Below are 26772 nucleotides of genomic sequence, written 5' to 3'. Positions count from 1 at the left end.
AAAATTAATTTTTAAATTATTAATGTAAGTAGCTCAAATTAAACCACTTTTTGTTAATAGGAAGATAGGCCATATGAATTACTAGGTGTAAAGGTCAAATACTCTAATATTTTAAGCACTGTGCAAGCTATTTGGACAGCAGAGGTTTTGTGTTGCAATGTGTACAGCAAACATATCTGAAAGTTGCTAGAACAAGTATTTCTTTTTTTAAAATAATAATCTCTACAATTATTCTGTAATTATGAAGTAAAATATTCTGGAGGCATTCTGACCAGTAAGGAGCACCTTTTGAATTTTTATTTAGTCTACTGCAGAAAACATTATTTCAGTCAAAACTCCTCTTGAACTTCTCATCAAGTAGGACAACATATTGCAAAGCTATTGGGGTTGGCTTTGTCGTAGTAGTTTTATCATTCATATTCTTCCCAGCAATGGAACCTCTGTTACAGGGAGCCTTGAATGGTTTTGGTGCTACAGGACTTTCTGATACTTTGTAGAACTGGTAGGCTGGGACTTTGTTCAGGGGCAGATGAACCATATTCAGTGTCAAGTTATGGAAGCAGTCGTAGAACTGGGAGCAGGGAAAGGTCTGCTAGAGAATATTCTGATATCTTGTCATCTCCTTGCATGACAAAATAAACTAGCCAAGGCATTGCAGAACACGTAACAAGTCAGTCATGTGTGCAATCATCCACTGTGCAGTCTGTCTCTATTCATAGTCTTGCAGCAGTGCTGCTGTAAATCTGTAGAGATTTCTATACATAACAGGCACAAATAGTGTGATTTTTGTGCTGAAATTGCAAACTAACTTAGCAAAAGGCAAGACATTTTAGAATGTTAAGGGATCTTTTAAGTTCTGTCTCATATGATGAACAATTAACTATTTGAAAAAAACTATTAAATTTAATACTCCTGAGTCATCTACAGTACATGACAGAAACTTCTGCTCAAGAAACAAGACATCGAGTACAAGATGTGATAGCCCTTCTAAAGTCTTTGCAAGAAAACCAGAGAAATGTGGGATCATAAGTGTTAAGTGAACTAAATGCTTGCAAGATTTCTCTCTGCACTTTTACTCGTTCACAAATTAAAAATTAAAGCCTTTGATAAAGGATTACTACCAGTTTAAATCTTTGTCCTAATCAAACTTTCAAGAGATGAATTTTGTGACTTCAGAAAAGAACAAAAGTATTTTTTCAAGAAGAATTGATACTGTAATTTCTTGGTTGGTTTTTTTTTTTGTGTTGTTTTGGGGTTTTTTTAGCAAAACTCCTGGCTTTTCAATGACCTTTGTACAGTGCTTTACTCTAGCAACTTCGTCTGTTCATTGTGTGGCCTCCACACACTGTTGGATTGTCCACCATGCTGTTGTTAACAGTTTACTACTTAAGTTACCGATAGGCCACTTGTTTTGCCAGTCTCTAGAGCTGGGAGCCATGTCAAGCACACAGAAGCCAGAGTCATCTCGGCCAGATGGTGTTTGATACAGATGGATGGTTGGTTGTCATGCAGATCTTCTAGTTGGTAACTTGTTGCTGCCATCTGACTCAAGGAATAATTTGTGCACACTGGCTGTCAAAAGCATCTTCTCTTCTGTCTGTTTTAGCTGTCATGTCTGTGCTCTGTACAGAAGTGTTGACAAGACATTGCTGTTGTACATTTTCAATTTGGTTCTCAGTGATTTTTCTGCTTCATGAGGTCTCTTCTAGCTGCTGGAGTGTACTGCTCTTTGATCACTTTTTTTTTTCTTTTAATAAACTCTCATAGTACAACTACTACCTGACCTTTTAAAATAAATTTTACTTTTAGATTTTTTTCCTGCCTGCTTTACAGACAAACACACTGGACAGTAGGAGAGTATGGAATTTAAATGTAGCTGAGATTTGAGAATTAGATAGCAATATGAATAAACTATGAAAGACATGAGAATAATGCCCCATCCTCTCCCACGTGGTGACAGGTGCTGACCCGTTCAGTAAGTGACACATTCTTAATTTCAGAAAAAAATTAGTGCATTCCTGAGTGTTTTCTTGTTGGGATTTTGCAAGTTTTCTTGCTTGTTTTTAGCACTGCTCTAACTTCAGCATTAGGCATGTGCTAATGAAAGAATAGTTTTGAATATTAGCATCTTCCTACCACCTGGCCAGTTGTTCAATTAATGGACTGTCTAGCAATATTTATACCCTTTGGTGAAATATGAGCAGTATTATTAGAGGCTGTATGGCCTGTTTATAGCAGGAGAATGGAGTATAAGAGATACAGGATGGGACTGTTTGCTTGCCTTCTCTCCCTGTCCCATTCGTGTAGGGTAGAAAAACAAGTCCACTATTTTTAAAGAAACGGACAAAACTGTTCATTGGCATTCAAAATGATTTACAGAATATCTGTTGTATGGAATAAGCAATGTTGATGTTTTGCATTTAAAATCTATCTTTTTAAAAGCCTTTTTTTTGTTTAATTTGTTAGCAAATATGGAGGAAGAAAATTACTCCATTCTATAGTTAAACTAACTGACCAGCATTCTGAAGCATACTAAAATTTTAATTTTAAGCCTTGAGAATTAAGCCTTAATTTTAAGCTTTAAGACTTAAGAATCCTAACTTAAAAGTTACCCTTTACCACTGCCACAGTTGAAACAGTTACTAAAACTCAGGATTTATTTCCTATAATACCTTTGTGCAGTCTCAAAAATATTGACTTGCCAAAGGTTCTCATGCAGAGGACCACAACTACACTTATCTTCAAAAATCAGAGCTGCTTTTTATATGCCAAGTAGGAGACCCCTAGTCAAAACAGTATAAGATTAATGCTAATTATATTGTATTTGCAGACAGAAAACTACATGCAGCAAATACGTGAACAGCAGGAAAAGATAGAGCTTCAAAACAGCATTATTGCAAAACTGAAATCACAGTTGGCTGCTCTGAATGCTAATAGAGGTATGTACTCCAGTTTGCACGTTATTGCTTTTCATGCTGTGTTGCTCTGATGAATAGTTCTGACTTTGTTTCTTCAGTTTTTACAATATATGTATCTCAAATGAGTATCATACTTTTCTGTGAATGTGAGAGTTAACACAAATGTGCCGTTTCAAGATCTATTTATAAAATGCAACACTTCTGGGGTCTCTCTTTATCCTCCTCAAGAAATGGTGAGATTTTCTTTAGAGGTAGAACCTGCTTACACTGAAGCCAATAAAAGTTATGAAAATATGGTTCAAATCATTCACTAGAATTATAAAAATATGTTACATATTAATTTTACACTTTTCTGTTAATAAGTTTATCTCAGGTTCTTCTAGATGTGAGTGCTATGATTATATGTCTTTTATGTTAGATGACTCTTGTGATGCTAATCTTATTGGATAACCAGATTTTATAAGCAGGTAATTCTCTTTCAAATCAAATAGTCATTGATGGATAATTTTTCACTGTTTGACTGTATTACACAAATAAGAGAAAAGAGTCAAAGTAACCATGTGTTAATCTGCCATGCTCATTAAATATTTATTCACACTAGCCTAACACTCCTGGTTTTCATAAATACTAGCAAAGTGGCTGACTTTTATTTTTAGGGTACATGTACATCCTTTATTGCTGATTTGTCTTGCATTGTCTCCAAGCGCTGAATTTGCCTTCTCTTGCTTGTTTAATATGAAGGCTTGCTGAAAGAAAATAAAGGAGTTAATGCTTCATGTAATTTTGCTTGTATTTATAAACCGACTGTGAAAAATGCAGTGATAGTTGCCTTTTTTTTTTTAATTTAAGGTAGTGCACATCCCTACATTATGATGCATGAAGACATTGAAACATTCAACTTACCTTTCAGCCAGCTCTCTGAAAAACTGAACATAGCAAAGCAAAGAGAAAAACTCTTAAAGGTACGGTCACCTGCAGTATATTTAACATAAATTCACATTTGTGCTGTGATTATACTATGAGACCCTAAGAGGTAAGTGAGATTTTTACTGGTTCATTTGAGCTACACCTGAAGTACATGAGTGTTGTGACACTGAGGTCTGTTTAGGTGAACTAAGCATCTACCTTTGATCCTTCCCAATTAGATTTCTGTTTGACCATCAAGCTCCCTAGAGTAGTTTTGATCATAAAGTAGGAACTTACTTGCTTATTTGTTTCTTAATTTGCCAAAATCGGTGGTCAGAAAAGGGCTTTTTCTTTCTTACAACATCATTTCACATTGCAACCAGTCTCTGTATTTTTGCAAGAAATGGAGAATCTGCACTCAAAAAGTGGTAGAGTAGAAAGTGAACCATACATTGCTCTGGATATGCTGCTGATTTGTTTGGGTTTTCTAAATAGCCAGGTTTAAGACAATGTCTCTTCTGCCTCTCTTCACTGAAGTAACACTGAAATTTTTACTACAGCCTATTGGGAGTAACGGGAATAAGAGTAAAGCAATAGTGCAGAATATGACTTAATTTTATATATTAAGAAAAGACAGTGACAGAGATGCACAAAGTTGCGTTGTTCTTATCCTGTCATCTCATGTTTTTTGAGAACAGTCTTGTAACATAAAATCTCTTTATTTTTGAATATGAATCTCCATAGCTCCATAGCAGGACCCTGTAAGGGTCGTAAAAAGACCCTTGTGTGAAATCAGGCATTATATTTTAAAAGAATCTATTTCAGGATTTATTTCCTAAACCTGAGCTAGAAACCAATTAATTATGCTAAATTCACAGAAATGCATTTTTTATCAGAAATGTTAATTGAAAAGTAATTTCATTGGATTGCTGATGCTTGCTTAATTATCCTGAAGGAATCTCATTTGAGACTAAGCCTTTGCAAACATTTTAAATGTACTGTTAGAAAATATTTATATATACAATCTTTTTCTATTTAAAAAAATCTCTATATAATTTTTCTGCACTAGAATCTGTAATCACAAGATGTCATTTCTTTCCTAATCTTTGCATTTATTTGGATTAGAACACAGCTGAAGAGTTAATTCTTTGATGGAACATCTTTGCATATTTTTGCATTTCGCTGTCTTGAGTTGGATAAAAATTATGCCTTAGGCTTGCGCATGGAGACCTGATCAAGTCTAATATTTCATACACTTGTTTCTGAATGCTTGCTGAAGAACAGTAGTTTTAAGTAACTTAGTCATATAATGAGTAGGAGAAAGGAGAAGCTGTGTTATCTGCTTTTCTCATGGGCAAACACTGAGATTATGTGAGCTGTACAGGAGATTATAGGCAGTGCATGAGAAGATGGAATCGTTATCTCAGGACCTATTTTCTTAATGGAATGTACATTATTTGTCTTTATCTGCATATTTTTGTGTGTAGTCACTTACTGCAGATACCTCTCAGCAATAGGTATTTCATCGTGATTCTTCTCTTTCTGTGCCATGAACAGAAATATCACTGATATAACTCAATGCAGAATCAACTAGATTGTCTGTCTGCATTTAAACCCAGGCACAGTGCTATATAAATAAGGTCTTTTCAGAGGGGATGTGTAGGGATTCAAAGTTGGGTTGACCCAGCCTACTCTATGTTCCTGTTCGGGGGAATGTAGTAGCTCTCTTACTCTGTGTTGAGAGCATGGAGCTTGAGGAAGAATGTTGACTGGACAAAAGCTGGCTTCTGCAGTTGCACACGATATCTTTGCACCATCTTTCTGGTGCAAGGAGGACCCTAATGTTTGGTATTGTGTCTAGTAAACTTTCACTAACCTGGCAAAAGGATACGAAGTTGTCCAGAAAGCACAACAGAGGCACACACGCTTCTACTAACTCTGGCTGTGTCTTGGCCATGCCATTCATGAACTGGCTACAAGTAAGATACACAAGTTCTCATTTTATTGAATAAACTCAGGGGAGAAGAACCATATAACCCAAACTTCCTGTTGAAGATGATGGAAAATTAATTGTGTTGTTTATATGCCTTTGTGGCAGCTGCCAATTTTTGTGCTTTTTAAATGTAGAACTTTTGATGTATGATGGATAAACTGCATGGAATGAATGTGTGAAACAAGTTGGGGAAAACCCAAGAGTTCCCATTTCTCTGTCTTTCTCAATAAATGAAGTAAAAGTAAAAAAACCCCACAGAATAGGTAGTCAGCCATTGGAAGTTTGTGGTTCAAGGGAAAACTGGACAACTTCATGCACAAAAAATCTGTTGAGAGTTAGTAAATACATAGAAACTATGTTTCTATGTAAGTTTCTTCTTACTAAGAAGATCTGGGAATTTATTAAAGGATGTATCATGAATGTCTCCTGTTTTCTTGTACTTTTTTCTCCCCTAGACATCATATTTTGACGTCTGTTAGCTCAAAAATCCATCATGCTCTCACTGGCCCAATATGGTTGTCTTATACCTAATTCAATAAAGTACTGGCTTTTTCAGGTATTGAAATTTGGAAGTTCAAATATTCTATTTGAAAGTCTGTATTTTTCTAGTCGTACTCCATCCACATTATGCTCTAAACCAAATAAATTATGCCTACAGCCATTGTCCTTTACAGCCTCAGAGTCTCTCCCATGGCTGGAGGTGCCTGGATTTATAGATACCTTCTGAAACTGTCTTTTGCTACGTTCAGTGGGATTTTTCAGTGGATTGTATTCTGTCCTGCAGTAATATGAATAGGAATCCTGAACTGATTGTAATAGGTGCATGATTAGAGCTTAAATTTCAGATGTTTAAAATAAGGGAGGGGCTGTCTTTTCTGTGTTTCCTTGTAGTTTGTCATACTTATGTATTTTATATGCTGTTGTCAAGTTCTGTTGTCTGCGTGTCATAAAATGTTTTAAGATTTTTTTTCCTCACATTTTTCTTCACTGAAAGAGGTGAGTGGACCAGATTAGCTTGTTGGTCAGTACCAAATATATGCAAGATTAAGAGACTTTTTCAGTCACCTGCCTGAGAAGACTAAAGGGCTCTATATTGCTGCCTGGTTTTGAGACCCTGGCTAGACTTCATTCAGCAGGAAGAATTTGGCTCTCTCAGAGCCAAAGCTGCCCAGCAAACAGAAAACCTTAGAGATGAGACAATGTCAAGCTTCTACTTTTTAGAACAGTCAGACATCAGAATTCTTATAAATTCAATAAAACATGAAGCTGAAGTCAACACCTGTGACAAGACAACATGCTCATGATCACATTTTCCTGGTTCAAGAATTTCACTATTAAACACTGTGTAGAATTTGTTCGTCAGAGTGTTTTGTGTCATGAAAAAGAGGAGGAAACTGTGTGTCAGGAATGAATGATGCATACTTATACAAAATTGTTCATCCTGCAATAAATGTTTAGGTCTTCTTTTTTGTGTGGGACATAAACAGAGGAATGGCAGATGTATGGTAGTCATCTTTATGCTCTAAATTAGGGTCCTAAAATGACTTACATAACTAAGAGCAGCTATTGCAGCAATCTTGCAGAGTTGCATGTTCCAGCTAATACCAGCTTCTCTGGTGTCAGTTTGTTTCCTATCTCTAATGCAAAGAAAGCTCTACTTGATTTTATGCTAGCTGATAATTTTATACATTTAACTGTTGTCTGCTGCTGGTATGATGTATGCAGTACATCATACAGGAGGAGGATGGATTAGGCCCTGCGACCAGACGTAAAAAATTCTGGTATCAGCAGCCTACGACCAGACATAAAAAATTCTGGTATCGGTAACCTTTTCTCCTATTCCTTCATCTGTTTAATCTATCTCTACCCAATAATAACGAAGAGTTTGTGGATAAAGTGTTAAAAGTTACACTTAATATTCCTTAAGACCACTTACAGTTCACATCAGTTGAATAGTGGTTTCCCTTGAAACTGTATGACCATTTGTTTGTTGTAGGAAGCCACTGAAATAGGCCATTATAGCACACTTCAGGGAAAAATAAAAGGACCTGCCTTTACTGCAGTACTGGTGACTGAGTGGTTGTGAAGCAGCTCTGCTGAAAAGGAGCTGGGATCTTGTTAAACAGCAAGCTGAGCATGAACCAGCAGCATATCCTGACGGAAAAGAAGGGCAGCAGCTTCCTGGGTTGTATTAACAGGAGCACAGCTAACCCACCCAGGGAAGTGAGTATCCTCCCTCTATTCAGTGTTCATGGACTGCATCTGGAATACTACACCCAGTTGGGGGACCTCTAGTACCGCAAAGACATGGACAAACTAGAGTTCAGCAGAGACTCCACTGAGATAACTGGAGGCTTCTTCCCATGAGAAGAAGCTGTAGAAACTGAACTTGTCCAGCCTGGAGAAGAGACGGCTTCAGGGAAAGCCAATAGTTTTCCAATACCTACATCGAGCTTAGCAGGGAGATGGACCCAGGCTCTTAATGGTGCGTGGCAAGAGGATAAGAGACAATGGGTAATTGAAACAGTAAAGGTTCAGACTGGACGTAGGAGAAAATATTTCACCATGAGGACAGCCAGACATTGGAAAAGGTTGCCCAGAGAGGTTGTGCAGTCTCCACCTTTGGGGAATTCAAGACCAAACTGAGTAACCCGATCAAACATCATAACTGACCCTGATTTGATTAGAAGCTAGAGAACCCTTGAGGTCCCTTTCAAGTTCAATTATCCTCTGATCCTATAAAGCCTCTCCGATCGAAAATCTACTGATCTGTTCACAATACATATGTAACTACTTTGCTGGCAGCTAATACCAGCATGCTTAAAAGATCCAGTGTGTTGCAAAGTACTTAACTGAGCAGGTATGACCTGTGTGACATAAAGTTTATAAAACTTCTACCAGTTTATAAGTGTTACCAAATCACTGCAAACCACCAAACTCAGTATTGGAAACTGTAAGATTATCAAGCTATGAACAGTTGTATGATGGAAAGATCCCGAAAGGTTTCTCCAGTGCTTTTTCTGGTATCCTGATGGGGCACAAGGATGATTTCCATCAGTGTGTACTGATATGTCCTCATTGCAACATGTTGCAATGGTTCTTCTCATGTGACTTTTCTCTCTGCTTGCTTAAATCTTGTCCTCACTTCCTGCAGGAGATATAGGAGAAATGGAAGAGAACTACTGGCCGTTGCTGCAGTGGTTCCAGTTATCCAAAGGCTTTTTGAAAGCCCACATGGGAATTGGAGCTGTAATAGTCCCAAACATAAATTATGCTGTATCACATGCTCAGTGAAAGTGTTCTTTTACTGTCTTTAAGATACAGTTGTTCTTCGAGGGCGTTATCTTTGATGGAAGCTTTTTCCTACATGTTTGGATTTTCCATTAATATCAAAAGAAAATACAGGAGAAACTGTGTCCCCTGGCTTTTTTTAAATGAGAAATGGAATTTGACCTGCCAGAAATGCAAAGCGTGGAAGAAAGGCTAGGATTAAGGAGTTTTGCTGTGATAGAAACATGCCATTTTTAGGTAATGTTTTGAAGTCACTTGAGCAGAAGAGGCTTAATCTGGATCTCTGAGATACCACCCAAGTCTGGAGTTGCATTGAAGCTCTTACTGTAGGTTTACTATTCAGAGTCACAATTGAGACTAAAAACCAATGATTCAAAGCTATTTTTCTGCAGGTTTTTGTTTGTGGTTTGTTTTTTCTTTAATCCAGATAGTATTACCTTTTGAGGCTAAACACTTGTGTCAGCTACATGTACACACATCCATGCTTAACAAGCTGGTGTCTTGGTGAAGCAGCTCTGGACCCAGCCTTGCATGGCTGTCATTGTCAAGTAGAGTAGCCCTACCTACCTACCTAATCTCCAGTTGCACAACCTCACCCTATTTAGGTTCCATTTGAAAATAAAACATGGTCTTGGAAAAGCACTTAGCTGCTTCTTTCCTCTTAACCTTGCCCGACTTGCCTACAGACTATCTCACTGCATTTCACTGACATTCTTCTGGAAGAGTTAACTTTTGGGCGTACTTCTCTCACAGAGACAGTCATGGGGCTTCAGGACACTTTTTGTGACACTTGATACAGCTCAAGATTAGTGTTTCTGTAGATTTCATAAACTGACAACTATAAGGTTTTCATAGCAGCGGTTTTTATCTGTTGGTTGCTCTTGAAAATTTTTGCAATTTTCAAGCATATTAAAAAATTGAGCATATTAAAAAAATTTTTTGTTATTCTACCAAAAAACCCACATACATAAAAATTCCATTAATTACTAGATGGATCATTAAAGTCAGGACAGCCAGTGCTTTTTATTTCACAAATCTTTATGGGATTGAAATATTTGCAATACAATCCTTGTGGAGGATGAGAGGCTGGAGAGCAGCCATGCAGAAAGAGATCTGAGATTTGGGTTGAGGGCAGGTTGATATGAGTCAACGATGTGCCCTGGCAGCCAAAAGGACCAGCTGTGTCCTGGGGTGCATCAGGCAAAGCATTGCCAGCTGGTCAAGGGAGGTGTTTGTCCTGCTCTTCTCTGCACTGGTGCAGCCTCACCTCGAGCACTGTGGGGAGCTTTGGGCTCCGCAGAACAAGAAGGACGTCAAACTATCAGAGTGTGTCCAGAGGAGGGTGACCAAGATGGTGAAAAGTTTAAACGGCAAAACTTACAAGGAGCAGCTGATGTCACTTGTTTGTTGAACTTGGAAAAGAGAACCTGAGGGGTGACCTCACCCCAGTCTACAACTTCCACAACGGGAGCAGCAGATGGGGGAGGTGCTGATCTCTCTCTGGTGACCAGTAATAGGACACGAGGAAATGAAATGAAGTTACATCAGGGGAAGTTCAGGGTGGACATTAGGAAAAGGTTCTTCACTGAGAGGATTGTTGATTGTTGGAACAGGCTCTCCATGGAAGCCAGTCATGGCACCAAGCCTGTCAGAGTTCAAAGAGTGTCGGGACAACAGTCTCAGTCATATGGTTTAGTTTTAGGTAGTCCTGCAAAGAGCTGGGAGTTGGACTTGATCCTTATGGGTCCCTTCCAATTTGAGATATTCTGTGATTCTATTATTGAGTTCTTGGGTTTGCTCAAAAATTAAGGTGGCTGCAGAATTATCACCATCTTCAAAATGGTTTAAGATTGAAATTCATGAAATATTATTTTATCTATTGTACACGCAAAAGATGTAATTTTTTAATGTAAATTATGCAGTAATTGAACCAAGTGTCTTTATTTTTTATAAACACTAATATGACTTTCAGAAATCCAGAAGATACAGTTCTTTGAGTAATAATCTATGATAAGTTACATCTATGTGTAGTGATAGAAGGTTTTTACCATCAATTTTAAAGTAATAATGTAATAAATAAGACTGACCCTTACTTATGTTGCAAAACCTTAATTTAGCTTATTCCAGACTGCTGAATAGTGATAGTCCACAAGTCTCAGTTCTATTAATTGTACTGGTGTTTCTAAAATTATTTTTTAGGAACAGTTAGAAAGTGAGAGCATGAAATTGAAGCAACTTGAGGACAAAAGCAATCAAAAGGAAAGGAAGCTTTTATCTGTTATTTCCAACCAAGAAGATAAAATAAGAAATCTGAAAAGCAAATTGAAAGAATTAAATGAAGCACAAAAGAGTATACAGATGCCAATATATAAAAGGGAGGTAAGATAAGAAACCAAGTAGAGATAAAATGAATAAGACAAACATTTGTAAATTATTACTTCTTTCAAACAGGAAATGTTTGGAATTTATACTAATTATTCTACTAAGCACATTTTAAATTTCAGCATTGTATAATTACTAGGAAATTGTCAAAGTATATAAAGCACACAGGGAGTACCATTAAATACATATTAGTTGGTTTGTATGTTAATTATTTTATGTTATGTCTTTAAAATGTTCATATTTGTGGAAACTCCAGATTATAATTTCTGGTTTATAAATTTCAGTTGGAAGTTTTCACCAAGACCGAGTTGATTTTTTTCATTTTTTTCCACCCTATTTTTGTTACAGAATAGCATCCAGAGTGCTATTGTGGGATAGCTAGAGTGCAGTCATTGATGTGAATCTAACCATGTATACATATTTTACCTAGCTAATTTAAAGAGAACACAGGTAAGGGTGGGAGCACAGCAACACATAAGTTGTTGCTATTAGACTTCCCAAGCATTGCTTAACTTACTATGGCAAGCACTTGTAAAACATGTTGCTAAGGGTAAGGCAGCTCAAATGTGTCTACAGGAGCTGCAATTGCCCTTCAGTGCAAGGTAAGACACACCTGTAGGCTATGGATCTGTGGTTATAAGCACTGTATCAGCTTATACAGATTTCTAATCTTATACAGTTTAGAAATCAGCTGATTTGGGAGGTGTGATCAAGTTCATGTCTGATTTGGAGCACATATGAACTACCCAGGCCATCTGGTAATGCAGCTCTAGTGGAACTGCACTTTAATGACTGGTTGTTACAAAAACTTTCCTTAAAGCCTGGCAGATTTAAAACTATGTAATACTGGAGTGAACCACACGGTGGTAGTCAAAGTTAATAACTTATTTAAAAACCTGCTAGAACTTCTGACATATTAGCTTGTGATGTGTTCAATGAATAAATTGATTTTTAAGAGCTAAAATAGCTGGACACTTCACTAACAAGCTTATACAAAATACATAATCTTACCTTATACATGACTGAAAAAGAATTACAGTCAAGCAATATTCTTAGGATCAGTTCCCTTTCAAGGGAGTATGAGCAGAGGAATGCCATACTGCATTAAACTAAAAACTGTTAAACTAAAAATAGGAATTTCACACAAACATTAAAAAACTGGTTTTGTCATTTTGTGAATATTTTGATAGCTTCCAGCAGGACTTAGGTGAAGGACCCCATGACATTTTTATTCATATCAAGGTGAAGCGCAAAATTAATATGCTAACATGTGCTCAATATTTTCATATTTTACTTCAAGGTGAAAAGTAGGAAAGTTGTTCCAGATAAGCCTGAATTATCTCTAGGGATCTCTGGTATTTCACCTATGGCTGAAAGGTAAATACTTTTGCAGCATTTCTAAAATTTGCTTTTGTCTTTTCTGTCTTTAAATAAGGCCCTCTTTTCTACACAGTACCTTAACAAAAGGATGGGGAGAAGTGGGAAGTGGGGAGCATCAGAGGTCAAAGAGCTCATGCAGGAAGGTAATAAAGCCAGCAACTATGTGGAATCATAACTGGGGCTTTACAAGTATGTAGGTGTAAGTTGGGAGGAAGAAAAATAGCCACTTGGTTCAGCAGGAGGTTAAACTCTGGGAATCAGCAGTGGATGTTAATGCTAGAGTTTGGATAAGCATTGACTCCCTTGCATTAACTCTCTTCAGGACAGGAATGTACAACCATAGTGGATTAACTGATAGCAGCACAGCAGAGAAGGCTGCTGTGCTGCCAGGAGGGAGTCTGATAGTCAGTATGAAGAAATAATTCATAGCCTGATCCATCCTAAATGAAAGAGTTGAAACTAGGTTTATCTGTTAAGTGAAGCCAGTCAGACCCTGCTATGACCAAGGGACCAAAAGCAGTAGATTTCCTAAGCGAGTATTCCCTCTTCTGCCGGTGATTTCAGAAGAGTATTGACCAAAGTCTTAGGTTTGCATTTTTCATAGAATAGGCAGTAATGCCACTTTTAACAATTTTACTGAAGTTAGGTAGAAGATTCTCTAAGGTGAGGCTAGGGGAGTGTTAAGGGAAAGTATGGTAAATTCTTGCTGTCTCCTTATTCTCTTGCCCTGACATTCTCTTGACCACTCCCAGACATAGGCTAGGTGAAGTGCATGGATCTTTAGTCTGGCTCACTGCTCCTTTAGAATAAGAAGGAGAGAAAATAAGACTGTGATGTGAGAAAGACTTGTTTGTCTTTATTGATTTATATCTAAAAAATGAAAAACCTTTACCTGTCTTCTGTCTCCCTGCTCTCAAATAGCTCGCTTACTTTACTGTTTTCTTGGAAAGAGGTATGTGATTGGTAAGATTACTGGTAATCTTACACTAGTAAGATTATAGTATCACAAATGTCTAGCAAATTAAGATTGTTTCATCTAATACTATGTATATTTTAAAGCTCTGATTACAGACTTGAGTCTTTTATAATTTGTTATGTATTAAAACATCTGAACAAATTGTTAGAATGAGAATGTTAAAAGTAGCAGCTTTAACTCCTTCTGCTAATCTTTTTTTCAAAAGAGATACAAATAGACATTTGTAAGACATTCTCTTCAAAAAGAAAAGCATGGCAGAAGTAGGAACACAGGCCGATTGCTATACAAATAAGCAATAAAAAAGGAAAACAATTCAGTGGATTAAAGCAAAATCCCTTTTGAGGTCTTTTGATACCAAGGTGCAAAAGAGAACACAAATCGAACTTCACTTTTTCATCCTTGAAGTTAATTTTATAAAATCCATTATGTTTTGCTTAGAAATGTAAATTACTCAGCAAGTTTATCAAAATTTCACAATGGAATTTTATGGATGCATCAATAACTGAATAACATAATGCCTTTGGGCAAATAAACTCACTCCAGCATGAACTATTTTTACCATTCTCAGTGCAGATAACTAAATATCAGATGCCCATGTATAATAAAATAAATCCCTCAAAATAAAAGGAAAATTCATATGATATTGTATGAAACAGAGAGGGAATGAGTTCACAAGCCCCTCTCCAAAATGCGAAGCAGACAGAAATGGAAAGAACAGTAACAAAGGCTTATGTGTTCCTCCTTCTGCAAAGTCTGAAGTGCACAGACAACAACAGAAAACAATGTTCATAGTGGCAGAATCTTATTTTCCCAAGAATGAGGTGGAAACAGTACCCATGGGAAAGATAAACTGTTCCACAAAATACCTGAGGGAACTGAAAGAAATATAAAGGCTGGATTTCTGGGGGCAGTCCTTGCAGAGTCAGTTCTTAAGTTGAAATATATGTGTGTATGATATGACTAAACAGCTCTTTGATAACATTTTCTTTTCCCTTTTCTGCTTGCTTTTATGAGGAGAACAAAAATATGTATATATATGTTGAGGAACAAGATCTCCAAGAAAAGTAGCTTATAGTATTGCTTTTCTCTGTTTTCTGGGTGTGACTAGATTAAAGGTCACAACAAGCTGAATTGGTTGACTCTTTAATTTACAATTTGATCTTCCAGAGAGAATCTGGAGACTATTTTCCAGGACATGAAAGAAGAGTGTCATCGAATATGTATGCTAGCCGAAGAACAAACAGACCAACTGATTAAATTTAAGATAAAGCCAGAACCTGAAACTGGTAATATCATACTTAAGCTCTTATTGTGATTCAACTGTTTGAAAGCTTTGCTTTATATTTGAAAATACTGCAAATTACACATACATAGAAGTATTTCCACTGTTTACCATCTGCCTTTTTCAAGTCTGTTCACATGGTGCTCAGTATTTCACCAAGAAAAAGCACCGCCAGTTTTGGCATTCTATGACGAATGCTCCAAATCACATGCTATAAAAGACAGTCATCACATCAATGGCTCTTGTAATTGTTTTGCCCCTTGGAGTGAGAGGCAGGCACTTACTACATGTGATATCCCATCATACTGTGTGAATGACAGCACTTGCTTGCTTTTAATTTAGCTGTCAGTTCAAAAGATGTCTGCTATGAATGTCTCTGGCCCCATATCTGTTAGAGGAAAACTGCTGGACTGAGGACAGTCAGAGAACTTATTTTCTAGACTTCCTTATGCAGACTTTTGAATACTGTTTTGTTATATGGGACAAGAGCTTCATCCAACACTTCCTGAAAACAAAAGAAAGGCTTGAATTTTGTTGCAGCCATAAGAGATCCTGGATATCCAGTTCTCCTAATGCTTAAGTTTACTATAACGTAAGCTACTGTGGATATTCTCTACTAGCTTTTTGAATAGTAGGATCAGACTCTTAAGTGATTTCAATAAACACCTGCCAAACTCACGCAGTTGATGCAAAATATGCTGGTATCAGCGCTTTCTTTTAATTTAGGTCATCCATTACTGAAGTTTTGTTACGTGAAGTACTAATGTGTATCTTGTGGTTTCAAATTGCTGTGTCTGAACTGTATTGTTATATATGTTAATAACTTTCTTATTCGAGGGTGGAAATTTTGGAGGATGTGTGTTTGACAACTTACTTCAGAATGGTTTTGGTTTCCCTAAAGAAGTGCCTAACTCAACAGTGTGAAAAGCTATACATGATATAGATTTAATCTGTTTGATTTCTGTTACTTCTGTGTTCCACTTTACTGTAATATCTGATTGATGTCAGAAGGGTGCTGTACAATCAATGTGTACTGAAGTTATTCTCTCACCTGATTAGGATTAACCATGTACATTATTATCATTTTTGTTAATAAAGTGCTGAAAATGAAGGGGGAATTCTCAAAACAAGTGAAAATATGGTCCCATTTCTGAATAGTTATTCAGTTTAAATATTTAACTAATTTGGAAACCAGTGGGAGTTTGGTACCTGAATACCTTCTAAAATCGTGCTCATGGTGCCTAGCATGTTCTTGGCACTGTGTGAAATGGTTTGGGTTCCAGCTTCTATTTCTGCCAGAACACTTCAGTAAATATATGCGAGTATGTGTTAAGAGTATGGGACAACATAATTTTCAATAAAATGAAAATGTTTATAGCCATAGTCAAACAGAAATAGAATTACTAAAACATAATTATTTCTTTTTATTCTGTTCTGATAGTTTTTGTGTCAGATCTCATGTTTGTGAAAGAGAATTCAATCTGATTTTAAAGAGGAAAAAAGTAACAATTAAAAAAAGCCAAGAAGAAAGATCAAAAACCCCACAGGAAAAAGACCCCCAACACTACATCTTTAATAATTGTACTTCAGTGGACTATTTAATGTTTTCTTCATTCTTTCTTCACAGAAATACAGTTTTCCATGCCAATACAGTGTACTGATAAAACTGATGAACAAGCAGAAGAGCTTTTTAAGCCTCGGGTTATAAAGGATATAAATAGAGGTGCATCATGCATCACATCTATCACACCAAGAGGAGTGGGCCAAGATGAGGACAACAACTCTGTAGAATCACTTTCTAAATTTAATGTCAAGTTTCCACCTACAGACAATGACTCTGCTTTCTTGCAGAGCACTCAGGAAAAACCAACAGTTTCTTGTACCGGTATAGCTGAAAACATGCTTCAAGATCATCATTTTAACCTGGAGCACAGAGACCGTGCTGCTAACCTCAGTAAATTGGAACCTAACTCATTTGAAGCTCATGGCATTGATCTCATGACCTCAGCTTTACAAAGCTTAACTACTGTTGACAAAACAAACCCCTCAGATCATGCAAACGTGCCTATAGAAAATATCCATGACAAACCGTGTTTAAAAACAACAGACAGTGGTTTCACATTTGTACCTAAGCACACAAACCAGGGTGTACCTGAAGCAATTTTTTCTTTAGAAACTGCTGGAACAACCGTCAGAGGTCCTCATCAGGTATCTATCTATAAATAGTGTACATTTCAAAAAATTGTAATGATTCAGACACACACTTTGCAAAGAGCTTTGAGACAGGATTAATATATTCTATATTCATCAGTCTTTTTTTAAGACAATATCTCTTGTCAGTTCTTCTTCCTAATACTGGTGTATGTTTACAAGTCACTTTTCCAGTGAAAGGGCAGGAATTTAAGCAGACACAGGCACTGGATGCTTGTACAAATTTCAGTTCATCTCGATATTAATTGCTTCTATATCTATTTCAAAGCTGTCATTAATCCTAAGTTGCCCCCTTGATTGCTTTCCTTCTACCCCTGATCTCAGTTGAATAGGGCACAAATTTGTTTTAATTGTTTTTCATGTACAGCAGAAAATATGAAAAATGGACTAATTAAAAAGCTGAACAGATAAATACTTCCACTATGCTACTTTTTATCTCAATCTGAAGTATAAACAACACCCTATTCCTCCCCTCTAAGAAAACTTAAATTATTTCATCGTAGGAGGAAAGCCTTTTTTCAAATGAAGGAAAGTTCACTAAAATACTTTATTTTAGGTTTATGTAGGTAATTTGGGCTTGAATTTCAGTTGTAGCTTGAAGTCCATGGGAGCTTCTGAAAACAAGGCCCAGTTGCTGTAATGAGAAAAGTATTTTGGCAGGTTCTGACACTCACAACTCTTGAATACTTTGCTTCTTTTGTGTAACATCCTGTCTCATCTAAAAGCTGGCAAAATTATGGAGCTTTATAGACTGATTTGGTTGGTTGGTTGGTTGTTTTTTTCTGTGGCTTTGCTCGCACCTTGTGAAAGAACAGATTTTCAAGAATAAGCAAGTAGTGATATTTAGGAATTCTCTGAGCCTAAATTTCACGTCTTTTTACTATTTACATTTATATAGTTTTGTGTTCTTTTCTAATGACAAGGTACGTGCAGCAGAAGAGCTTTACATCTCCATTTGGCCACTGCATGACACACAAAACTAGCATGTGGAAAGTGTCTGTAGGACGTGATAGCTTTGATGTTTTCTTCTCCTAAAATTTACCCAGTCTAGTTTAATTTTCTATCATAAACAAGTTTTGCATGAAAATTTTAAAGCATGGAAAGTTTGCTGTTCTTCATCATTGTACTTTAAACAATAAGCCTGATTTTTCAAAAGGTATTTTAAATATCTATTTGTAATATAGGAGATCTCGATTCTATACTAACTTATTAATCACAACTTTTATTGTTCTTTATTTTTCATTGGGTCCTCAGTTCAAGTTGCGACTGAGTTAAACAAATTAAAACATTTATTTTATTGCTAGCAGAATTGCTGTGGAGCTATGAAGCATTCACTCCATTGCTTGTTACTGTCCTCTTTTCCTGTATTCCCTCTCCAGCTTGTTCTTTTAGTAGTTAGTATGTGTATTCATTTTTCAATAGATGGCACCCTGCATTGTACATTACAGCAAGTGAAACAGCTGGTGTGTGGTTATAAATTGATAGGGGAGTGTGCAGCTTAAAAAGTACAGAACAGTGGTTGAATAGCAATAAGCCTTTGATCACTGGTATTTCTGCAAAATAAGGAAATTAATTTGGAGCTATCATTTAAAATGTGAATGATCTACTTTATGGAGAAAAATGTACTAATGCTAACACTCAGAGAAAAAGAAAGCTAATGGTGAACTGTTTCAGTATTTGTAAGTCATATTTACAATAGCACTGCATTGATTAAAATGTTACATCTTATCTACAAGCTTGTTTGAAACAAGCCAATACTACTTTAGAATCCATTAAATGTACATCTGTGTATATCAGTATTTAAAGATCCATCACCTTTATTCAGCAGCATTCAAAATAGGTTTTTAAATATTTTTCCCAGTGAATTGGACTCAGCTCTAGAGATTTTTTCTGACTGTTATTGTGCTAATGAGTTGATTCACAGATAATATATATGTAGATCAAAACACTCATGGTTTTTTAGAAGTTACTTGTATACATGCCCTTTCCATTGTGTTAACCTTAGCAAAATTTATGTAAAAACTTGTTCTTAGTATTTTTACCACCTTTCTAGGGGTAGTTATCCTGCATACAGCTTCTATAATCCCTTCCAGTGGTGAAGCTCCAATAGGAAGGAATAACATACCTCATTTTTTTCCCTAGCGTAGATAAAACTTTCAAGTATTTACTACATATGTTAACTTATAAAATGGAAAACCCCATAAATGCAGTAGATTTGGCAACAGTAAGTTCTTGGAACTGCTCTCAGTTGGTGTAATAAATTTAGCTCTTTCCTTCTATGTGGATACTAAATCTAAAATCTCAGTACTGTTTTCTTTAGATGTAATTTAAAAAAAAAAACGTGACTGAAAAGAGCAGCAGATTAAAATAAACATGGATATTAGTGAACCTAGGATTTTACAGACTACATTTAACTGAGGCTTTCATATAGATGCACGTGTTTATCTGTATTTATCTGCAGTTCGAGGGGGTTGTTTCCACCAAAAATATTTCCAAGTATGTTCATGATTTTAAAAGCAAATCAACAGTATTAATCTTAATCTGAATATTGATGTTTTTGAAATGGAACACCTGCTTAAATAGTTCTCCTATTCTGAAAACGATATTAAGTACATGCTTAGCACTCAAAGAAATGGAAGTTAAGTGCCTGCCTCTGGGGGTTGCTGGATGAGTACCTCCCCTTGTTGTGCTTCCAAGTGAGATATAGTATTTTTACAATATTATTTTATCTCTTTTTCAAATTACGCTTTACATCATAAGGTATCAGAAACAAGCAATTCTAAACACATTTATGTGGTGTGTTTAAGTGTGTTAACTTATGTTTAAGTGTGTCAGTGTCTAGATAGATTTAATATGCAATTTACACCGGCAATATACAATAAGTAGACTCTTTGAGCTGAAAAGAAGTGGTGTGATTGCACTTAATTACTAATTAGTCAATTTAATTATATGGATTGCTGACCATAATGAAAGACAGTAAATCTGCTATTGCTATGTGATAAGCTAAACACTGTTTAAATACCAAATAGGCAGGAAATTGACTCCCAAGAAGTTTAGGGTTGTTTAAAAAGAAGGTTTAACCGCAGTGAAAGCCAGGTTAGTTGTACAGTGGGTTACCATGGCAGGAATAAAAAATAGATTCTAACTATTTGACATGATGAAATTGGAAGAGCTGAAAATTAAAAATCTTGGGTAAGTATCAGTAGCAAGAAATTTAAAACTTCTAAAGAAACTACTTTCTAAAGTATTCTTGCTTGCCTTTCCATGTGCTAGTGAAGCAAGAGGGAAGAAAACTGAGCCAAAAAAAACCCTGTAGGGTGCTCTTCTCTTCTAGATTCCATCCCCACATAGAGCTCATACCAGCTTGCTGCCATTCTGTCTACTTTGCAGTCACAGCAGTATGCATTTGGTTTTCAATTTACTCAAAACCTGATTGTCCTGGCCATATAACATAACTATTTATTTGATCTTGTGTTGCTAATATTAAAGTAATGAAACTGAATTTTTAACTTTACTTTGAAAACTGATAGAAGACTTTTTGGTTCCTAGTTGGTGTGTTCTAAATAGTGCACACGTAGTCTCCAGACTTAAGTGCCTTGAATTCCAGTGTCGGATAAACAGAGTTAGCTTTAAGCTAACTAGCTCAGGGAGCAAGAGCAGTGCAGCTGCTGAACCCAATACAGCATAGTTCACAGAATTGCCTGAATGCATGGGTATGTATTCAGATGGTCCCAGCAAGTTTGATGCTGTCATGGCCGAAGGAATCCCAAACTGGATTATTTGAGACACATTTACAGTAAAAGACAGTCAGAGCAAATAAGTACCTTAAGCCACATGATATTGCTCTAATAATTTTGTAAGTAAACTGAAAGCTAGTTACGTGCCAATAAGAATGGAGATATTAACTCTGTACAAGAAACATTTTATTCTAAGGTAAAAATGTATTTTCTTATTTCTGTTGAATGGCTATTGTGTATTATGACTTCTACAGTAAAATACTGAAATGCAGAGTTAAAGAAAAACTTTAATATGTATCAAACTGGTATTACAGACTATTGCTTATAGCAGTATTTATTATTAATAGATACAAAGGTATTTTAAGTATTTGCAAGGACAGTGTGTTTACAGAACTTAAAAAACCCTAAGTTCTGCCTTGTGTTTTTTTAAATGAGAACTCTCTAGTTAACATCTCTGGTGAGGCAGGTGTAAAGGATACCTAGTTTAAAGAGACAGGTATTTTTTTATATAAATATAAGCTACAGCATAATGTAAACCACATTGTAAACCACAGCAATAATAATTTTCTGTTTCTTTTAGATCATTTGGCAACCTCAAGACAATGATTTGCTGGCACAAGCATATGCAGACTCTGAACTGAATCAGTGTAGAATATGTGAATTCTGTCGAGAAGTTTTCCCACCATCTCCAACATCTAAGGAAGATTTTCTTCGTCATCTCAATTCCCACTTTAAAGTACAGTCTTAATGTATGAGAATTCAATGGTTCACTGGTTTTGCATACTTTTTTTTATTCAATAGATACGCTAAGAATTTAAGAATTAAGACTTCTTGTAACAAGAACTCGTGACTGAAATTCTTTGTCAGATAAGCACATTTTTAGTTGTCTTTTGACAAGGTAAAATGAAACTAAGTCACTCAGTACTGTAATTCACATTATTGCTTGTTATGCCTCACTATTAACTTCAAGAGTGATGTCAAACACTTTTTTTTCCCAATTAATCTTTGCCTGATAGGCCCAAAGTCATGGTTATATTTATGAGTGTAGACTTGCAGGATTAATGCCTTAATATAACTGGCAAAATTGATGTAATGCTAGGATTTTTTTCATAGTATCCAATGATGTGATTATATTCTCCTTGAAGTAAACAGGAAGAGAAGTAGGCTCTCATTTTTCATTTCTATTATAAAATTTCCAAATTTAACTTAAAATAGCAAACTTCTTAATTCAGATTCTTATAAAATTATCACGGTAACCTAATGCCAGGCGAGCCAAAATTAGAATAGGCTTGTTCACTGGTAACCTAAATGAATGGTTGACTTTCCCAGAACAACTGTTTACTAGAGAGAGTAATCAAAACCAGCACATAAATGATCCTTTTGCCAAAATGTAACAGTACTGATTTTATGAATATCTGTTACATGTTATTAAAAAAAATACTTGTTTGTGTACCTTTCTAGCATTAATAATTACTAAAAATGCTTTCAGGAAAAAGATTATATTAGTATGAAGGATAGAAAAGGTTAAACTTTCCCTAAAATTAATAGTACCAAAGATTATTTGCCTTTTCTTCTGGTCTGCTACGAAGGATCGCTCAAGTCTGGTAGACTAGAAAGCAAAGGCAAATTCCTTATCACCCAAATCTCAGTGACTTCATTTTTAACCTGAATATGCTTAGCAGCTTTCTCAATGCAATTAAAATTTGTGTTTAGTTGAAACATTGCAGTCTGATAAAGTTTGCACATTTTCTGGGTTTCTTGATATCAAATTAAAAAGAAGGGGGAGTACCAAGTATTTTAAATTAATGATAAAGGGTGCTTGCTTTTTGCATTTGAACTGAATACAGGGTTTAGTCCTGATATTTGATAATTAGCATTAGGATTTTCCTAGCAGCGAAGCACAACATTTTCTCTTTTTAAAGATTCGTTCGCAGGTGACAAATTTCTGGAAGAATTAACACCTGCAAAATTTTTAGAAATGGATTTTTCTGCAATAATTTTCTCTATTTTAAACATGTCATGTTAGTGATGGGCTGTCAACAGAGTGTGCTGTAATAAACAGTGCATGTCTGCTACATGACCTGGAGAAAGAGTTTGTTACTGTTCAGAGCTGTACACCCCCGCCGGTCGCCAGCGGTGAAGAGGCGATGTTCGGGCCTGGACTCGCCGGGCGGCGTGTGAAATTCCTCCCCAGAGAGCACGGCTGGGGGTGGTTCCCGGGAGAGGCAGAAGTTCCAGGCTTGGGAGGAGAGAAGGGGATTCGCACATCTCCATCCAGCCCGACACACAACACTGACTCGTCCTCTCAACCGTGAAATTCGAGCTCAGAAGCTCACGTTATTAAGAGATGAACAAACTGCGAATCACCTTTGAAGAAAATAAAGTCATCTATTTTTCTCCCCCGCCCTCCAAGCGTGGATGCGTTTTCCCCAAGAGCCCTTTTGCTGGCAGAGCAGGGAGCCCTGCGCCGAGCCCGAGTCCCCGCGCGGGGCCACGGCTTTTGTTGCTGGAGGCAACCTGGGGTCCCCTGCAGCCCGGGACAGAGCGGAGAGGGCGGGAGGAAGTGGGGGGAACACGGTTGACCAAAGTCTCGACAACCAGCAGAACCCAATCCATCTCCCACTGTGAGAACTCCTGCCTAGTGCGGCGTCTTAGGAAGCTGTTTAATCCTGCGTGCTGGATTAAACAGTTGCTGGATTAAACTGTTGCTGGATAAAACTGCGTGCTGGATTAAACTGTTGCTGCCTGAGGCCATCCAGATAGGCTCACCGATCAGAACACTGCGAGGGGCACCAGTCTAGTTTTTAAATAAATAAATAAATAAATCTCACGCTAAGTAGTTGTGAGCGACTCAAAGTGGGAGACAAGTGCCGTCCCTGAGTGGGCCCCATTTATACAGCTTTCCTGGAGGAGGCTGTTGCTGCCAGCACGGACATCTGCTTTATTACGCTCACCAGAGGAGGCTCAGTATTCCTCCCCTCCGCTCCCTCTTCCACACAAGAGGAGGTTGAATCCAAAGGGGAAGTAGAATTTCATTAAAAATATTAAATATGGTGGAAGGAGCTTGAGAGGAAAGGAAGAGCAGGAAACTCATGCCAAGGTGTACTACCGAATGCCTCCTCTTTCGGGACCAGAGGAGCCCCTATCGGGGCAGCCCCGGGGCTGGAGCAGTTTCAGGGCTCCCGTACGAGTTGACTTCTCACCCCGCCCCGCGCTGACGGTGCGCGACGCGTGAACCCCCCCCCCTGCTTACAGCCAGCGTTCGCGCGAGCGCTGGCGAGGAGAAACCGCTCCCGTTTCCTTTCGGGAAGTCTCTGAGGGATGCTGCGGCGGTACGGCTGCCTCAGCCTGCTGCGAGGGCTCAGTGCCGGCGGCCGGGTAGAACACATGTAGCTCCTCTGTCTCTCCGGCTAACTCGACAGCTGCTCGTAGCTCCAGTAATTAGACTGTCAGTGCTTGTTAGAGGAGAGGAAAACGCTCCTATGACAGATTCCACGAGTCCTCTGTTTTGTAAGATCTCGCAGAAATCACCAGAGCATTAATTGAGATCTCTCATTTCTCTAGAATCAAAAGGGAAGAAGTTTCCTCTGCCATCTCGCACTCCAATCAGATCTCTCTTCCAACTCCCATGAAACAGTGAATTCACTCTAAGAGGCTTAAGAAGTTACCTTCCTTCCCTGCCTAACCGGGAGGAAGAGGGAACTTCCTGGCCTGTGAACCTACTTCTAAAATCTCTTCCTCATATGGCTGTATTTAACCAGATAACAGAAATGCAGTCTTTTCTCCAGCCTGAGTGGAGGAGTCGCTCAACTCACGGTCTTTCCCCATCCGAGATAATATTAATTCAGAGGATGCTCAGGAGAGGCTATTCCCCATTACGAACAAAAGCACTGGAGGATCAAGCCGAGATGCTTCTCCCCCCACCCATGGTTCACTCAGCAGATGAGACTCAGAGGAGGCGATTTCTTTCCCTCCCTACCGTACATTCCCCTTTCCCCCGCAATCATACAAGGTTAACTCAACAGAGGAGTCTCAATCCAAATGGCAACTGGGATTGCATTTAAAAAAAAAAAAAAAAACGGAAGGGGGAGAAAAAATCAGAAATAGGGAAAGAAAAGAGAAAAAGCAGCAGGCTGATTACGAGGTGTCAAAACTGCCAGGAGCAAGAAGGTGATAGCAATCAGGGGTGAGAAGAGTGCGCCATTCGTGCGGGGCAGCTAATTATCCGTCTCATTTGAGAAGAGCAGCATTCGAGGCAGCAGCGTTCGCCTGCTGAACGGTGACAGATTGGCGCGGAGGAGAGGGGAGGTGTTAAAACAATGGAGCCGGGCTTGCGAGCGCTGCTGCATGCTAATCAGCCCGGCCTCCTTCCTTCCTTCCCTCCGCCTGCCTGCCTGCCGCGATCCCTCCTTCTCGCTGGCCGCGTGGCAAGCCCTACGCGATCCGGCCCCTCCGCAGCAGGCGGCACCGCACACGGCATGGGTGGTAACCCAGAGAGAGTTCCAGCGGGACCGCTCAGCGGGGCTGGCGGCACCCGGGGAACCTGGCAGGCTGCTGGGTATCAGTGGCAGATTTCCGACCTCGCCCTCGGCGCCCAGGCTGCCAGGAGCCCGTCAGTATGAGTCCCCGCAACGGGCAGATGCGAGGAGCATTTTGTACAAGTCTTGTGGGTTCTTTGGGCTGCCCTCCTGGCGCCCTGATCCCCGCCAGAGGACAGACGATAGCCGGCAGCGCGGCAGGTTGCCCGGTAAGAGACAATCTATTGCCGCACCCCAGACCAGGCTCACAAAGGTGAGGGAAAGGCAGAGCTGTGCCAGCTACTGATGGAGTCCAGGGGCTCCGTTACCGTCTTAGCTCTGCACTGGCACTTGAGTCCGAAATGCTAAACACGTAGTAAGCAAGTGGTACGGCCTCTCTTCCGCCACTGCCTTTTGCCTCTTATATTGCTTGACCTTGCAAGCCCGAATGTCTTCACGTACACAGCGTGCACCTTGTGAGGAAGAACAAAAAGGGCTAGCCTTCCCTCAGACCAGGAAAAATCATTCCCTTTCACAAACAGTGCAACAAGGTCTGCAGAGACAGTGGAAATGCTTTGTGTGGGATCATTTTGGCCCTAGTTTTCCCAGGAAGTCTATACTTCGCAGGACTCACAGGGCAAACCCTAGGGCTGGAGCATTAGCAGCCCAGCTACAGCAAGTGTTCCACTCTACCAAGAAGAAGCAGAGGAATGAGCGTTGGAATGTTTACTCTCCAATATTTCTCAGTTTCCATTCCATCCTGCCCTGAAAGATTTTTGATTACTATACACTTCAAAATAGTATTTATTACAGATTTACATAATCTGTATGTTTTATGTTAAGGCAATAACACATTGATGCTGTACTACTGAAAGGAGTTAATCTAAACTATGTAGTGTCTGCTGTAACAGAGTTCCAACTGAAACAAATCCTTGTTTCCTGGCACTGACAAGTAACACATATCCAGAAGGACATTGCCCAGCACATTAGGTAAGGTGCCAGGTGAAGCCATTGCTCAGCTCTTGAACCTTCAGTGGGTTGTGGATCAGCACTGGGCCAAATTAAATTATACGCATCTGTGTGTAACCCCACATTTAATTTAACAAATGTTATTTCAAATAGCATGTGCCTGGTTTATAGCAGGATTCACAGGGATGAGCAAACTGAAAGGAAATAAAC

The 26772-nt window shown here is 38.2% G+C and overlaps 1 protein-coding gene across 5 annotated transcripts in view; it reads left to right on the top strand.

Annotated features, from left to right (window-relative positions):
• Positions 1-23156, top strand: part of TANK (TRAF family member associated NFKB activator) — a 28428-nt gene extending 5272 nt beyond the window's left edge. For all 5 annotated transcript variants that reach the window (XM_027637174.1, XM_027637170.1, XM_027637171.1 and 2 more), the window contains 7 exons: positions 2831-2939; positions 3768-3880; positions 11308-11487; positions 12791-12867; positions 15014-15132; positions 16756-17336; positions 21657-23156. In XM_027637174.1, the coding sequence (XP_027492975.1) occupies positions 2831-2939; positions 3768-3880; positions 11308-11487; positions 12791-12867; positions 15014-15132; positions 16756-17336; positions 21657-21824 (1347 nt within the window). In that variant the 3' untranslated portion in view covers positions 21825-23156. The remainder of the gene's footprint in view (positions 1-2830; positions 2940-3767; positions 3881-11307; positions 11488-12790; positions 12868-15013; positions 15133-16755; positions 17337-21656) is intronic.
• The last annotated feature ends 3616 nt before the right edge of the window (positions 23157-26772 follow it).

Source organism: Corapipo altera, unplaced genomic scaffold (genome assembly GCF_003945725.1).
Source record: "Corapipo altera isolate COAL_440 unplaced genomic scaffold, ASM394572v1 45, whole genome shotgun sequence".
Taxonomy (NCBI): domain Eukaryota; kingdom Metazoa; phylum Chordata; class Aves; order Passeriformes; family Pipridae; genus Corapipo; species Corapipo altera.
Note: the sequence above shows the minus strand (reverse complement) of the source record. Positions and strands in the feature narration are given on the sequence as shown.